Raw genomic sequence first — 14,594 nt, 5'->3', positions numbered from 1 at the left:
TAGACTTTCACTTATTAAAAAAAATAGCCAAATGAAAACTTCGAGCTTCCCCAATTCAGCTATTCTTTCTCTTTTACATTGCAGAGATAGTCACATTTTTTTTCTTCTGGAGAACACTATGTGAAATCTGTCTTTTGCAGTCCAACTGGACGTTTCTTCAGTCGTCTCTGGAGCATTCACTTTTTAGGCCGGTTTCACACATCCGGCTTTTTGCCGTTTTGCCGGATGCGGCGCTCTCCCGTACAGTTAATACAGTACAATGACAGCGCTGTAACTTCCGGGTCACATGCGCCGGTCACATGACAGCATGTGACCGGCGCTTGTTGCTCTGTCATTGTACTGTATTAACTGTACGGGAGAGCGCCGCATCCGGCAAAACGGCAAAAAGCCGGATGTGTGAAACCGGCCTTATATTCCTCCCTCTCAGACGTTACCAATAACAGCTTAGCAGTGTTGGAGACTGCTAGGTCAGCTGCTGAGTTGTGATTGGCACCATCTGAGAGGAAGTGATAGCAAGACACCCCCAGAGAAGGCTAAAGAAATACCCAGTTCGGGTACGTGCCCACGATCCGGACATGCATCTTGGATGCAGCATGTCCTCTCCTGCGGGGCTGTGGCTGCTCTCCGCAGGAGACTGCAGGTGCCCGTGCCTATGATCATGGTTTGGGCCACTGCGGTATTTCTCTCTGTTCTCCTTGCGGAGAACACTCATGGCTCCACAGAAATAAATTTGACATGCTGCAGCTCAGAAGGCCGTATCGGATGTCAGTTTACGTTGTGGGAAAAACAAGCACAGTCGGCATGGGATCTCTATAAATCCCATCCACTGTGCTTGTACTGTACAAAGCAGTGTTTTCGAGTCAGCAAAAATGCAAATGTCCAAAACACTGTAAACCCTGATCGTGGGCACACAACCTACTGTGTATCTTTGATCCTTTTTTTGGTGCAGTTTGTGACCCAAATGTGCATGTCTTTCTTCATTCCAGTAATGACAATAAAGTGAATGAAAATCCTTAAGTGCTGTGCTCATGTTGCTTATTTTTTGCTTTCAGATTGAAAATAAACTGCAGCATGTCAATTGTTGGTGCGTTTTTTTTCCAGCGTTTTGTAACTCTCCCACCCATTGATGTCATAAAAAAACCTCATGGCACAAACACGCACAAAAATGCATGCATTTTATAGTGCGGGTATTTTTGGCCAGAAGGTGCAGGTTTTATGCAGAAAATTTCTGCAGTGTGCGAAATACACATAGATTGCAAAGAGGAGGTTTCACATATTGCGCTCCAGAAGAAACAAATGTGAATATCTCTGCAATGGAGCAACGCAGCACAAAACTGAAAAGAACAGCAGATTCAGGGGAGCATGAGGATTTTTAGAGGATATTTAACTTATTTTTATTTTTGTTTTATCAAGTGACAAGTCCTTTTTAGGGCTCATGCGCACGTAACTGCTGAATATTCTGCAGCGATTTGACAGCACGTGTGCACTTCAAATCGCTGCAGAAACACTGCATAATGAATGCAGTTTTTCTGTACAAAAAAAGCTGATTTCATGCGCTCTGGCTGCTGCCCCCACCATAGACAGAGTGGGAGCTGCATCCAAAGCGCACAAATAATTGACATGCTCATTTTATGAATGCACGGATCTGGGTCAAAATTTTAGCACCCAAATCGCTGCGTTCATAAAAGCAACGTGCGCACTACATAGATTGTGCTGGGGACGCAGGACGCATGCAATTACACAACATGTGCATGAGCCATAACTGTTGTTACTCAAGAATTAGTTAATAGTCCAGTCTTCAGGAATAACTACTGCCATAAACTAAACTTCACTGTTCTAAATACAATTCTGTGAAGAGTTTTTGAGACAATGACCCAAAATTGTATAAAAAAATGTGTTCCAGAGATAGTCTTCACAAGATAGCCAGTATTATATAGTGGAACACAACATCTGGCTAAGTCTGGTCTGAATAAGTACAGTATGTCCTCTTCATAGTGCAGAAAACTGTGCCGCAAATATTGTGTGCACATAGCCTTGAAGGGGTTTCAGTGTATTTGTAGCGATATCTTCAGTTTATGTTGAGACAATTAAATGTTTTCTTACCTCACAGATATAACCACTAAAGGGTTTGTACCAAAATAGTAAGTTGTCAAATAACATAAAATAAAAATAAGTAATAAAGTAATAAATAAACTGTTAATCGCTGGGGGTCCCACCATTGGGACACCCACTAATTCATAGAACGGGGCTCAGCAGTTTCCCATTGGAATGGAGCAGCGTTTCAGTAAGCTAGAGACATGCGGTATACTTGAGTAGGTTGTCTTGACTTTTCCCATGAGCAATAAATATGCCCACGACGATCACTAGTTATCACCTATACTATGCATGCTATCTTAGTAAATACCATTTAAACTACTGAACACAACAGAACATTATATAATCTTATATTGAAAATTAGGGTAACCTTTTGCCTGTTTAAGGCTGAGTTCACATGTCCTGTAATCATCCATTAGAACAGATCCTGTGAAGATCCGTTGGCAAAATGATTTCTGCCAGATCCGTTTTTTAACATTGGAGTCTATGGAGAATTGATCCGGTAACGGATTGCTATTTATCTTCCATTTGTAACGGATCCCGTAAGAAAAAAATGGATTCGTTACAAATGCAAGAATAATGGATGACTAAATAGCAATCCATTAATGGATCTGTTCTCCATAGACTCCAATGTAAAAAAAAAAATTGATCCGGCAGACAGCAGATATTTAAAAATGGACAAAAAGTTCTGTGTGTGCGTCTGTGTGTGCGTCTGTGTGTGCGTCTGTGTGTGCGTCTGTGTGTGCGTCTGTGTGTGCGTGTGCGTGTGTGTGCGTGTCTGTGTGCACGTGTGTGCGCGTGTGTGCGTGTGCGTGTGTGTGTGTGTGTGCGTGCGTTCGTTTGTAGAACTTTTTTTCCCCGACTGATCTCTGCAGCATCTGTTCTAATGGATGATTACTGAACATGTTAATTTAGCCTAACATATTAAAAGTGGACTGGTAAGCCATTAGGGTTCAGTGACCTGTTTTTTTTTTATGGTACCGTATATGTTTTTTCCTTCTAAAGATTAGCTCTTTAAATAAGCTAGGAATATTTGGGGTAAAAGATTATAACCGCAGTCTCAATGTTCAGCTGATTGGCTGGCCGTGTAATTCATGGATGGATGGATTCTTCCAAATACTACATATGACTTTTATATGCCCTAATCCAGATTATGCTAATGAGACCCCCCTTTAATGATAAACAACAGAGCAAGCAGGGTAGAGGTCCATTTACACATTAGATGAAAAGATTGGCCCATCATCTGATATATATGCCTTGTGCATTGTGACTCTCCCCTGCAGGTAATTTTGCAGGAGTGCATTGGACAGTTAAAATTTCAACATAAGATCCAATAAGGCCCCTTTCATACATCGGTTTTTTGCCATCAGTCACAATCCGTCGAATTTAAAAAAAAAAAAAGATCCAGTCACTGATGCCGCTAGATCAGTTTTTTTCTCATTGACTTGTATTAGCGACAGATTGCGATGGATGGCCTCATGTTTCATCCGTCGTTCAACGGGTCCATCAAAAAATGTTTGTCCGTCAAACGGAGACGACATCAATAGCAACGTTTTTTATGTACGTCAAAAAAACGGACCGCGACGGATCAGTCGCCATCCGTCATTTGGTAGAATAGAAGCCTATGGGCGCAGGATCCGTTGTCATCCGTCAAATGACGGAATCCGGTGACGGATTCCGTTTTTTTTAACAGAGCATGGTCCAATTATTATTTAGCCCCCAGCTACTCGGATCTGTTGAAAAACGGATCCGTCGCATCAGTTTAGCCACAATCTGCGATGGATCCGTCGAGACAACAGATTGTGACTGATGGCAAAAACCTGATGTGTGACAGAGGCCTAAGAGAAACATACAAAATAGAAGAAATCAAGCACTCACCGGTTTGTAGCAAAATCAAAAGACTGGCATAGGGGAGGGTGTCGGGATTGCGTGCACACGGACAACGGCCGTTTTGCACCGATTACCGATGCTTCCACGGGACCTTGGACCTGTGGAAGCATCGGTATTCTGTGCGAAACGCCCGTTGTCCGTGAGCAAGCAATCCCGGCACCCTCTACCTATGCCTGAATAAATCAGTCTTGATTTTGCTACAAACCGGTGAGTGCCTGATTTCTGCTATTTTGGAATTTTACGGCTCTGCAGCTTTGTAGTGCACCCCGGAGAGTAGACCCATACTCAGGCTCACACTGAATACCTTAACAGGTGTAACAAGGCAGCGAGTTGACCAAACGTTTCTACCAGTGGATTTCGGATTGTGACCATTCGTACAGTGTGTAAAAATAGTGCCCAGTGTTCCTTCTTTTTTGGTGGGCCTAAGAGAAACATGGTTACCGTATATAGAAATGTGCGCAAATTATGATGACAAAATGTGTTTACGAGACGGCTAATCTTATGACAGGTTTGCTGATTTTGATGTACTATTTTATTCAATGACTGTTCATTTTAATGTCTAATAAATCGTTGTAAAATACACTAAAACAATTATTTATTTCTATTTTTAGATTTTATCAGAAAGAATTTCAACCTTGTGTATAGATAACTCCACCAACAAGGTAAATATTCTATTAGTTTCCATGTTATCATATTACCAGTAATGTATACAGATTGTACAGACTCGCATCAATCACTGTCTCACTGGGGCTCACAATTTAATCTGTTGATCAGCCATACACTAATACATCAATATCACAGGAAGCCCAGTAAGCCTTCCTTCCACGCCGCGGAAACTGACAGGTTAATGGAGCGCTCCCTGTGACATTAGCTCATTCATTTATGTCCCTTGTTTGATGACATTGCTTTCTCCTATATGAAGCGCCACCAGCTAAATGGGGTGACCGACGCGGCCCTGTGCTATGGTGAGAAACTGAAAGATTCAGTTACCTGTCGCTAATGGAAGAGATTGGATGGGCTGCCGCAAGCCGCTCTGCTTCTGTAATACGCTTAATATCATTGTCCTTTGCAGGAGATAACGAGTGGGAGATGTTATCAAAGGGAATGTGTCATTATTACATAAACTATTGTTTAAAACAGGGTTTTGTGTTAAATGCATTTTTTCCCCATATAATAATCCTGTATTAAAAATAAAAATTAGAAATTTTGCACATTTCACACTGGCTACTGCGGCTTTTTATATTGTAATGTCCTGCTCTTTGAGGAAATCCTCATGTACATTAGGAGCGATAGACTGCCTCCTGCCCTATCTTTTGAATGGAAGTATCTAATGAATGTGCTATGTTTACACAGGGCGTTTTTGGTGCGTTTTTTGCAATTTTTTTCATTTGTTTCATGCAAAAACATGCTAATAAAAAGCTACTTTTTACAGTACTAGCAAAACCTATGAGATTCCAGAAATCTCATACACACACACACACACACACACACACACACACACACACACACACTTGCTGGAAGCTGGAAAGGAAATTACATAAAAAACCCCGGGGTCATGCGCACTGAGCCAAAATCCAGTGTCGAGCGGCGATGGCAGCGGACAGGTGAGTGAGATCATCCTGTGATGCTGCATATTCATTAGCATGTTAGTACGCCCACAGGGGTGTTATAACATGCTAATGAGTCAACTAGCCAGGGGAACTAATGCCCAGTGGACTAGACCCCTCACTCATTAGCATACGATATAAGATCTTTAGAAATACTTTTTCTAAAGATCTCTTTATCTATGCTAGTGTATACAGGGATGGTTAGGCAGCGATTAGCAATATGCACCAAGAACTGCTTGTGGTTCTGGGTGCATATTGCACCTGACAGGTTCCCTTTAAGGTCCCTGTTGAAGGGGAGAAGCAGAAGGAGGTGTGACATTGCCTATTGTGAGTGGTTTATCAAATGTTTATAGAACTGTTAGGCTGCTTTCACTTTTTTTACATGCGGCCCGTCCGGTTTTTGCCGCTTGCGGCAGGCTACTGAGAATGCGCAGTGGAAAAAAATGCATGTGGCGGCCGGATGCGGTTTTTGCCGCATCCGGCGTCCATAGGCATGCACAGGAAAATGCGCTGCATCGGCTGGATGCGGCGCGATGCGTTTTTTTTTTGCCGCACAAAAAAACATGCTAGGCAACGCTCCATCCGGCCGCCGCATCGGCTAAATCTGCCGCATGCGGCAAAAACCGGACGGAACGCAAGCCCATGCGGCACAATGCGGCACTAATATTAGTCTATGCACAAAAAAGACGCAACCGGCAGCAAAATAAAACAGTTGGGTTTTCTCTGCAAAGTGCCGGATTGTGCCGCACAGGAAAAACTGGAGGTGTGAAAGCAGCCTTACCTGTCATTGCTATCCTGCCTGGGCAGATAAGGAAAACTGCTATAAACTCTTCCTGAAATGACAGGTCTAAAATTACTCCAATGGCCAGTATGAAAATCTCTAGCTTTCTAATTCAGTTTTTTTTTGTTTTTTTTCTTTCTTCTATTCAAATTGTGATTTGAAAATATAAAAAAAATAGGCAAAAAGTAAAAAAAAAAAAAAAAAAAAAAAAAAAATCTAAAAATTAATTTAAAAATAGTTCATGTTCTGATGATCCATTCCCTTTAAGCAGAAGTTGGATGCATGTATCTTCTGACCTGACAGCTATCCACTATTCCACAGTTTTACAGGACACTGTTGCGTTTTATGCACTTTATTATGGGCTTTCTGTCTACATTACAATATTCATGCTTTTTTTCTATTGATATCACTTCATCAGTACATTATGAATCATAAGCTTTTGTTTATCCTCAGAAATTAAATGAAAAGGTTTTATATTCTGAAGTTCTGATCTTACAAAGCTAACATTATTGGTGCCTTTGTTTTATAATCTCCTTATCTTTTCTGAAAGCCTCCTGTTAGTCTTCTCATGTGTGAAAATCCCATCACTACAACGCTTTGATGGTGAGGCCTTGTAACTGGAGATGAAATATGATATAAGCCATTCTCATATCTTCAAGGAGCTTTTTGGTTCTGATAGATGACTTTTATGACATGTAAATGAGATCTGTAAAGCTTTTGCCTATGTAGGGGTTTGGCTTTTGGTGCAAACAGTGCCGGGTTGATGGTGGTCCTCCCTACCAAGTTAGATTGGCCGAACCAGCTGATTTTGGCATGACGGCAAAGCATAGAATGTTATTATAAAAAAAAAAAACAACAACCTCCTGAGTGAAAGGACTAGTGCAGACTACTGTATTTTTGGTCTGAGTGCTACTCATCAAAACATCAGATCATACTTGGACCAATGTTATTCAATGAGGCAGTGCACATGTCCGAGTAGTCTGAGGAAAAAACATACAGCAAACATGCAAAATATAAACTTTGCCTCCAAGAATCTCGGCCATTCATGTCCTTGAAATAATCAGACCGTATTCGGATGACATCCAAGTGCGGTCCTATTTTGACAGATTGACAGAATGGAGACGGCAGAAAAACGAATCCTAGACTGATTAGTATAACCTTTTTTTTTTTTTTTTTTTTTTTTTTTTTTATCGGATCGAGAAAATGTGGTGCTATTATCCAGATAAGAGTAAAGGATGCTGTCTATTTTAATGACACTGAAGACTTTCTTTTTTTGTTTTTTTGTTTTATTTAGGCCCATAACTTATTTATTTTTCTATTGATACAGCTGTCGGAGAGCTTATATTTTGCAGGATGAACATTTTACTTTTCCAGAACAAAAATGCTTTATATTTTACAATAATTCATCTTGCATCCCCATATTCAAACATTCATAACATTATTTTGGTGTGAGAGCTTAATTTTTTGTAAGAGAACTTGTAGTTGATTGCCTCCATTTTGTGGTATCTACAAATTCTTACTCCACATTTTTTTTTAGCGATTTTATTATTTTTTTTTTGGGTAGACAGGAAGAGTAAATAAAAAGCATTTTTGTCTAGGGAGTGAGGAGTAACTGAAGCAGGGGTGCCTCTGCTGGCCCTCAGACTGGGGACTCTATGCTGTCTCTTATCTCAGAGGTACTTCCTATGGTGGCGAGATCTGGACTGCCAGTGTGACCCTAACTTCTGTCCGAACCCTGGTCTTACACCGCCTTTCCCCTACCTCTGGAGAGGGCCGGGACCAAAGTAACAAACCCCACAAATAAAGCAGACAGTGGAGAAACCAAACACATACACTCTGCAATTAGACCCAGACACAAAACGTGCACAGGAAGAAAAAAGATACAGGGAGGAAATAAACTAACAGGGATATTTTCCACATCACACAAGCTATTATACAACTGATCACCAGGAACTGGATCACATGCTAAAGACTGGAGTTATAATCGACTATCAGGAATCGGGTCCAGCACCTTATAAATGGTGTATTCAGCTGTGAGTGGTCATTAGCAACTTGAGCTCCTAGCAGAAGTTCACAAGCCAGCAGGAATTAACTCCTACTTGGACTGCTGTGCAGGGAACATGAAACAGCCGATGCCCGTCCCTGGCTGAACAACTAAGAGACACCAGATTGCATGTCAGACTCTGCAGTATGAACAGAGTCCGATGCCACCATGACACATAGCGAGTGGAGAGCAGAACACCGCATGACAATTTTAGCTTTGTTTATTATTCATTTTGAGATGCGCCAATTCTGACACTTGACTTCAGCTCTTCCTAATTACCCTGGTGCATTGGTAATCTGGGGAATGCTATTTTGGCTTGATATCAGCTATGTTGTGTCAGCTGGCATCAAGCCATGCTGTTAATAAAGGAGAGATGTCTATCAAACACCTCCATTACTAACCGAGTAAGTAAAAAGAAAACAAAAACACACACAAAAATAGTTTATTTGAAAAAAAAAAAATCCACTCCTCAGCTCTTTCCCTGGTTCACCAATTTATTTTAAAAAAAATGCCCATGCAGGTCCGACGTAGTCCAGGGTATCCTATATAGTCCGCAAATGGAGACCTAAAAGACATGAAAAGAGAGAAATAAAAACAAAAGACTGACCCTTGTTTCCCACTCAAGTGTGTTGTAACAACAAACTGCAGTCAGGTGGAGACCCATATGAGGATGACTGGCTGCAGATGAGATTCCCTGACGGTCTCTGATAGTTTGTGCTTCCGTTATGCAAACTGATTGTTCCAGCAGCTGTCCGGGTGACTGGTCTCAGATGATCTTGAAGGTGCTGGATTTTGAGGTCCTGGACTGATGTGGTTACACGTGGTCTGCAGCTGTGAGGCCGGTTGGATGTTCTCCCAAATTCTCTGAAAGACCTTTGGAGATGGCTTATGGCAGAGAAATGAACATTCAATTCACAGGGAATAGGTCTGGTGGACATTCCTGCAGTCAGCATGCCAATTGCATGCTCTCTAAAAACTTGCAACATCTGTGGCATTGTGCTGTGTGATAAAACTGTACATTTTAGTGGCCTTTTATTGTGGCCAGCCCAAGGCACACCTGTACAATAATCATGCTGTCTAATTCGCATCTTGATGCATCACACCTGGGAAGTAGATGGATTATCTCAGGAAAGGAAAAGTGCTCACTAACACAGATTTAGACAAATTTGTAAACAAAATTTGAGAGAAAAGGGTATTTTGTGTGCGTTAAAAAAGTCTTAGATCATTGAGTTCAGCTCATGAAAAATAGGAGCAAAAACTGAAGTTTTGTTTATATTTTTGCTCAGTGTATATTTGTGTGTTTTTCTTTTTACTTACCAGGTTAGTAATGGTGGTGTCTGATAGACACCTCTCTATTACCCGGCTTGATGGCAGCTGACTCTTGACAACTGACATCAACCTTAACTACCATTACCCCGAATGCCAACGCACCAGGGCAATCGGGCAGAGCCGAGGCGACGCGCCAGTATTGGTGCATCTCATGTGATGTGCCACTTCTAGAACAGCTATAGGCTGGTATTTTTAGGCTGGGAAGGGCTCAATAACTGTGAAGCTTCCCAGCTTGATATTATCAGCCCGCAGCTGTCTGCTTTACCTTTGCTGGTTATCAAAAATAAAAAGGACCCCACACCGTTTTTTTAATTATGTCTTCATTTATTAGGTTAAACCAGGCTAACCCTTTAGTGACACATAAAAGGCAGGGTGCAAGTTTATAATATGTAGGGGGTTTGGGACATTATTTATCTGCAGGATATCTCTCTAGAGCCTATCTATCTATCTATCTATCTATATTTGATTGCTTTATTTCTTACAACTATCAAGAATTAGCAGAGTATTCAAGGATGTAAAAGATGATGTTAAAAGCGCGTTGCATACGGATGTCATACGGATGCTAAGCAAGAAAAAAAAATTGCACACTCGTATATCAGTCGCATGACATACGGGGGGACATTTGCAGGACACTCATCCCACCTTTCTGCATCAGTATCGGAGCAATTATTTATACGCAGATGTGAGCGAATCCTGAGAAACATACTAGCTATAATTTTTTTCTTTAACATAGAATAATTAACGATGTAAATAGGGACACCTTGCAGAAGAGTTGGCACATTGGAATTCCAACTGGCATTCCTTTAGTCCTCTGGGTATAAGCTGCCAGCATAGTAATCTAACAGCATGTCCACCATAGAGAATGGAGTAGTTGAGAAAGATGGAGATCCAGTGATCAGCAAAATGATTGTATGGCCCACAGCTATCTAATAAGTATGGGGTGGTCTTTACTCTTACGCTTACTTTCCTGTCCCTATACAGATCACATTCTAAAGACATCAGATGTAGATTTCTAATAAAAACTCTCCTATTCAGGCATTGCAGATCTCTTGACTAGTTTGCCAGTGAGTTGTTCACGCTTTCTAGCATATTGGGTTTGCTGTTACTGATATATAGAATGTATATTAATAAGTCACAAGCTGTCACTGACAGCCCTTTGCTCGTGCCCTTTTTACCGTTTATCCTAAAGTGATGCTGGAGGTGACAACCGATATGACAAACTCCTGCGTGTGATGATAAATATGCATAACTTTAAAATGGCCCCAGGAAACCTCACACAAGAATGCATTCAAAATATTTTAAGAATACCTATCACTAATTTGGGGCTGTATTTTTGATTTTGTAAAAGAGTGGGCAGTATCGGATTGGTAGGTTTTGTAATTATCACCTACTGTGAATTGTGGTTAGAAGAATACCCTGATGCCCACCAAAAGGTCCCGACTTGTAATCAAAGCTTGAGCTTGAACCTCTTGGTTTTGGGATCCCAGCATGTACATTGGGATTCCACAACCCTCTGATGCCCCTTTTACAGTGGGCATTCCTGCGGGAGGGGCTGTGGAGAGTTGTGGGATCCTGCTCTGCATCCTGGGAGTCCACAATCTGGAAATTTGGGCCCATGTTTTGCTAGAAGGTCAAGCACTTTTGGGGGCATAAGAGTATCTGCTGTCCAGTTTTGTTAATGGATGATAATTGGTAAAATTGCTTCCCTTTAGTTTTAAATAAAAAGGGCAGTCCCAGGTTGGTGGTAGGTACATTTCTAAAGTATTCATCTATTTAATTTAACACTATGTATTCCTTAAGTTGTTCACCCTTTTTTTTTTTTTAACACCACCTTTTCCATTTTTCTGTTCTACCCTTGTAAGGCTATGTCCGCACTTTGCGTCGTCGTAGTTGCAGTTGAAAACGCATCCTCTGGCAGAAATGGTATTTGCCAAAGTTGCTTTTGACAACGAAAACGCGATAAATACGCGTGCGTATTTACCGCGTTTTATCTGCGTTTTTAGCGCTTTTTACATGCTTTTCCATTGCGTAAAGACAGATGCGTTTTGATTATAAACACACTACTAAATAAAGTATTAACATACAAACACTATGAAAAAAGGAAAAAAAATGAAAACAAATATAATCTTATAAATCATAACGAAAATAGTTGTATTTAATATAATTATAGCGGTTTTATACTATTTATGGCTAAAATAACAATAAATTAATATTTTTTATTATTTTAATTGTCGGACTATCTGTGTGTGTAAAGGGACATATCATTTAATTATTTTGATGTCATAAACGCATGCTTTCTGCAGCTAAAACGCTGGAATTTTGATGTTGCTTGCTTTTTGCAACTTCTCATTGACTTCAATGTTAGCAAAACGCAGCCCAAATGGCAAAAACAATTGACATGCTGCTTTTTTGAACGCTGAGTTTTTGCCCAAAATTATGCAAATTAAACGCAGCGTTTTGAACAGCAAAGTGCGGACAGGAAATCCCCATTTCCCATAGACTTTGCTTGAAAATCCAAATGCATGCATTTTGGCATGAAAACGCTGCAGTTCAAAACGCAGGTAAAAACGCAAAGTGCGGACATAGCCTTACAGTATTCATCTGTGTCCTTGGGTTTTTGGATAAGTGAGGACCTAAGTCATGGCTGAAGTTGGCCATAAGCTTGGAGGTTCTTGTTACGCTGGCAACTCCTCCTGACTTTTGCACACACATGCGTACTCTTGTTGTCCAAATATGCATGTTCTGAATGGGGATAGTAGAGCCATTCACTGCTCCACGTCATCGGTGGTAGCTCATCTTCCTTGAGAACGAAAGGACTGGACATGCTGAAAGTCAAGTCCTTTTTTCTACTAACCTTTTCCATTACAGAAGTGTCAACGCATCCATATACAATATATTATCAGCTATTCCTGCCGAAGTTGGCAGGTCCAAGCACCTTAAGGCTTAGCTGAGCTTCTCATCATACAGAATTAGATTTAGATCCTACTTGTTAATTAACTTGTGGTTTTCCAACGGCTCTGGTTCCCCAGATGTTCAGATATATGAAAGAGAAACTTTGTAATTAAGATACTTAAGAACAGAATGTTAGGTGTTAAGATAACAGAAAACATTTGTTTTATTTTTATTTTTTCCCAGAACTAGTGAAGTATGTTCATTACAGTTTCCCTGACATGTTACAATAACATAGAACAAGAAAAACCACTCTGGAGGCAGTCAAGCTTCCAATTATTCACCTTGCACTGTTATTAATCTATTTTATGTTTAGGGCAAAGAACTGTTAAATCCCCCTCCCCTTATGATAGAATAATACAAAAAGTCAATGTGTCTATATTAATTTTTTTGTTTTTTTCCTAGTCATATGGGGAAAGCGTCACTTGTGCTGGAAGAGCTTTGAGGAATGCAGTAAGAATTCAGTCTCCCGCTCTTATCAGGGATCGCATGTATCTTACTTGTATTTGTCGGTAAGTTACTGGTAGATAAAATAATTATTACATGTTATGAAATTGCATAGTGGTGTAATATAAACTTGTATTATCATAAATTATCTATCTTTCACATACACATGAATACTTGACTAAAGGGTGCTTTACACGCTGCGACATCGCTAATGATATATCGTCGGGGCCCCTTCGTTAGTGACGCACATCCGGCGCCGTTAGCGACATCGCAGCGTGTGACACCAAGGAGCGACGATCAATGAGCGCAAAAATGTGAAAAATCGTTGCTCGTTGACACATCGCTCCTTTTCATAATATCGTTGCTGCTGCAGGTATGATGTTGTTCGTCGTTCCTGCGGCAGCACACATCGCTATGTGTGACACCGCAGGAACGACGAACATCTCCTTACCTGCTTCCACCGGCAATGAGGAAGGAAGGAGGTGGGCGGGATGTTATGTCGTGTGACGTCGCTGTGACGCCGCACGAACCGCCCCCTTAGAAAGGAGGCGGATCGTCGGCCAGAGCGACGTCACAGGGAAGGTAAGTTTGTGTGACGGGTGTTAACGATGTTGTGCGCCACGGGCAGCAATTTGCCTGTGACGCACAACCGACGGGGGCGGGTACACTCGCTAGTGATATCGGTACCGATATCGCAATGTGTAAAGTACCCTTTAGTCAAGTGTTCATGTCTTTTAAAAGATGTGAGGGGATAAACAATCGGCATATACATTTAATTGTATATGTATAAGATAACATTGATTATAACACTCATGAACACAAACCTGTATATGTATCCATATGTACTCATTGGCCTGAAAGTGGACCTGGCACTTGCCATCAATATATCATTTTTAAACTTAGTGTAAATGCCGCTGTTCTCCTGAATGTTTGTTTTTTTTTTTCTTGAGATATGGCTCGTTCTTCTTAGTACATAAATGTAGTCTTTTTAGCCTACTGGCTCTGACTCTAGAAGATTCATACAGAGAAAATTTGAGGACCTTACTTACTTTGCAACAGAGACTAAATTTGTATACATAGAATAGTAGACTATATCTCAGGAATGGGAGGATAACAAGAAAAGAAAATGTATAATACCAGAAATCATGAATTTATACTAGCTAAAAAAATACATATTTCTGACAAGTAACAAGTTCTCTTGCCATAGGGCATTCCCTGCTTGGGAAAGGTTTCTGCCAGTTACTCTGTAAGCAAATCACCTGTGGTAGTTCCCGTCAGAAGGGGGTCATTGAAACAACTCTTTTTAATGCAATGTAAATGTTAAACGTAAACTAATTTAAAACAGATCAGTAATTCCATCCTTGAAGGGTTCTTCTGGTGTATAAAAAAAAGAACTGAAGGAAATGGGATTATAAATAAATTGACACCATCCTGTTATACTGACAGAAATTTG

General features: G+C 40.7%; 1 protein-coding gene across 1 annotated transcript in view; it reads left to right on the top strand.

Annotated features, from left to right (window-relative positions):
- The window catches only part of RAPGEF5 (Rap guanine nucleotide exchange factor 5), a 421,998-nt gene that overhangs the window by 137,301 nt on the left and 270,103 nt on the right, over nucleotides 1-14,594 (top strand). Inside the window, exons 2-3 of the mRNA XM_075315391.1 lie at nucleotides 4,596-4,646; nucleotides 13,100-13,206. Of these exons, the coding sequence (XP_075171506.1) occupies nucleotides 4,596-4,646; nucleotides 13,100-13,206 (158 nt within the window). The remainder of the gene's footprint in view (nucleotides 1-4,595; nucleotides 4,647-13,099; nucleotides 13,207-14,594) is intronic.

Source organism: Anomaloglossus baeobatrachus, chromosome 6 (assembly GCF_048569485.1).
Source record: "Anomaloglossus baeobatrachus isolate aAnoBae1 chromosome 6, aAnoBae1.hap1, whole genome shotgun sequence".
Taxonomy (NCBI): Eukaryota; Metazoa; Chordata; class Amphibia; order Anura; family Aromobatidae; genus Anomaloglossus; species Anomaloglossus baeobatrachus.
The sequence above is the reverse complement of the archived record's forward strand: the minus strand, read 5'-3'. Positions and strand labels throughout refer to the sequence as shown.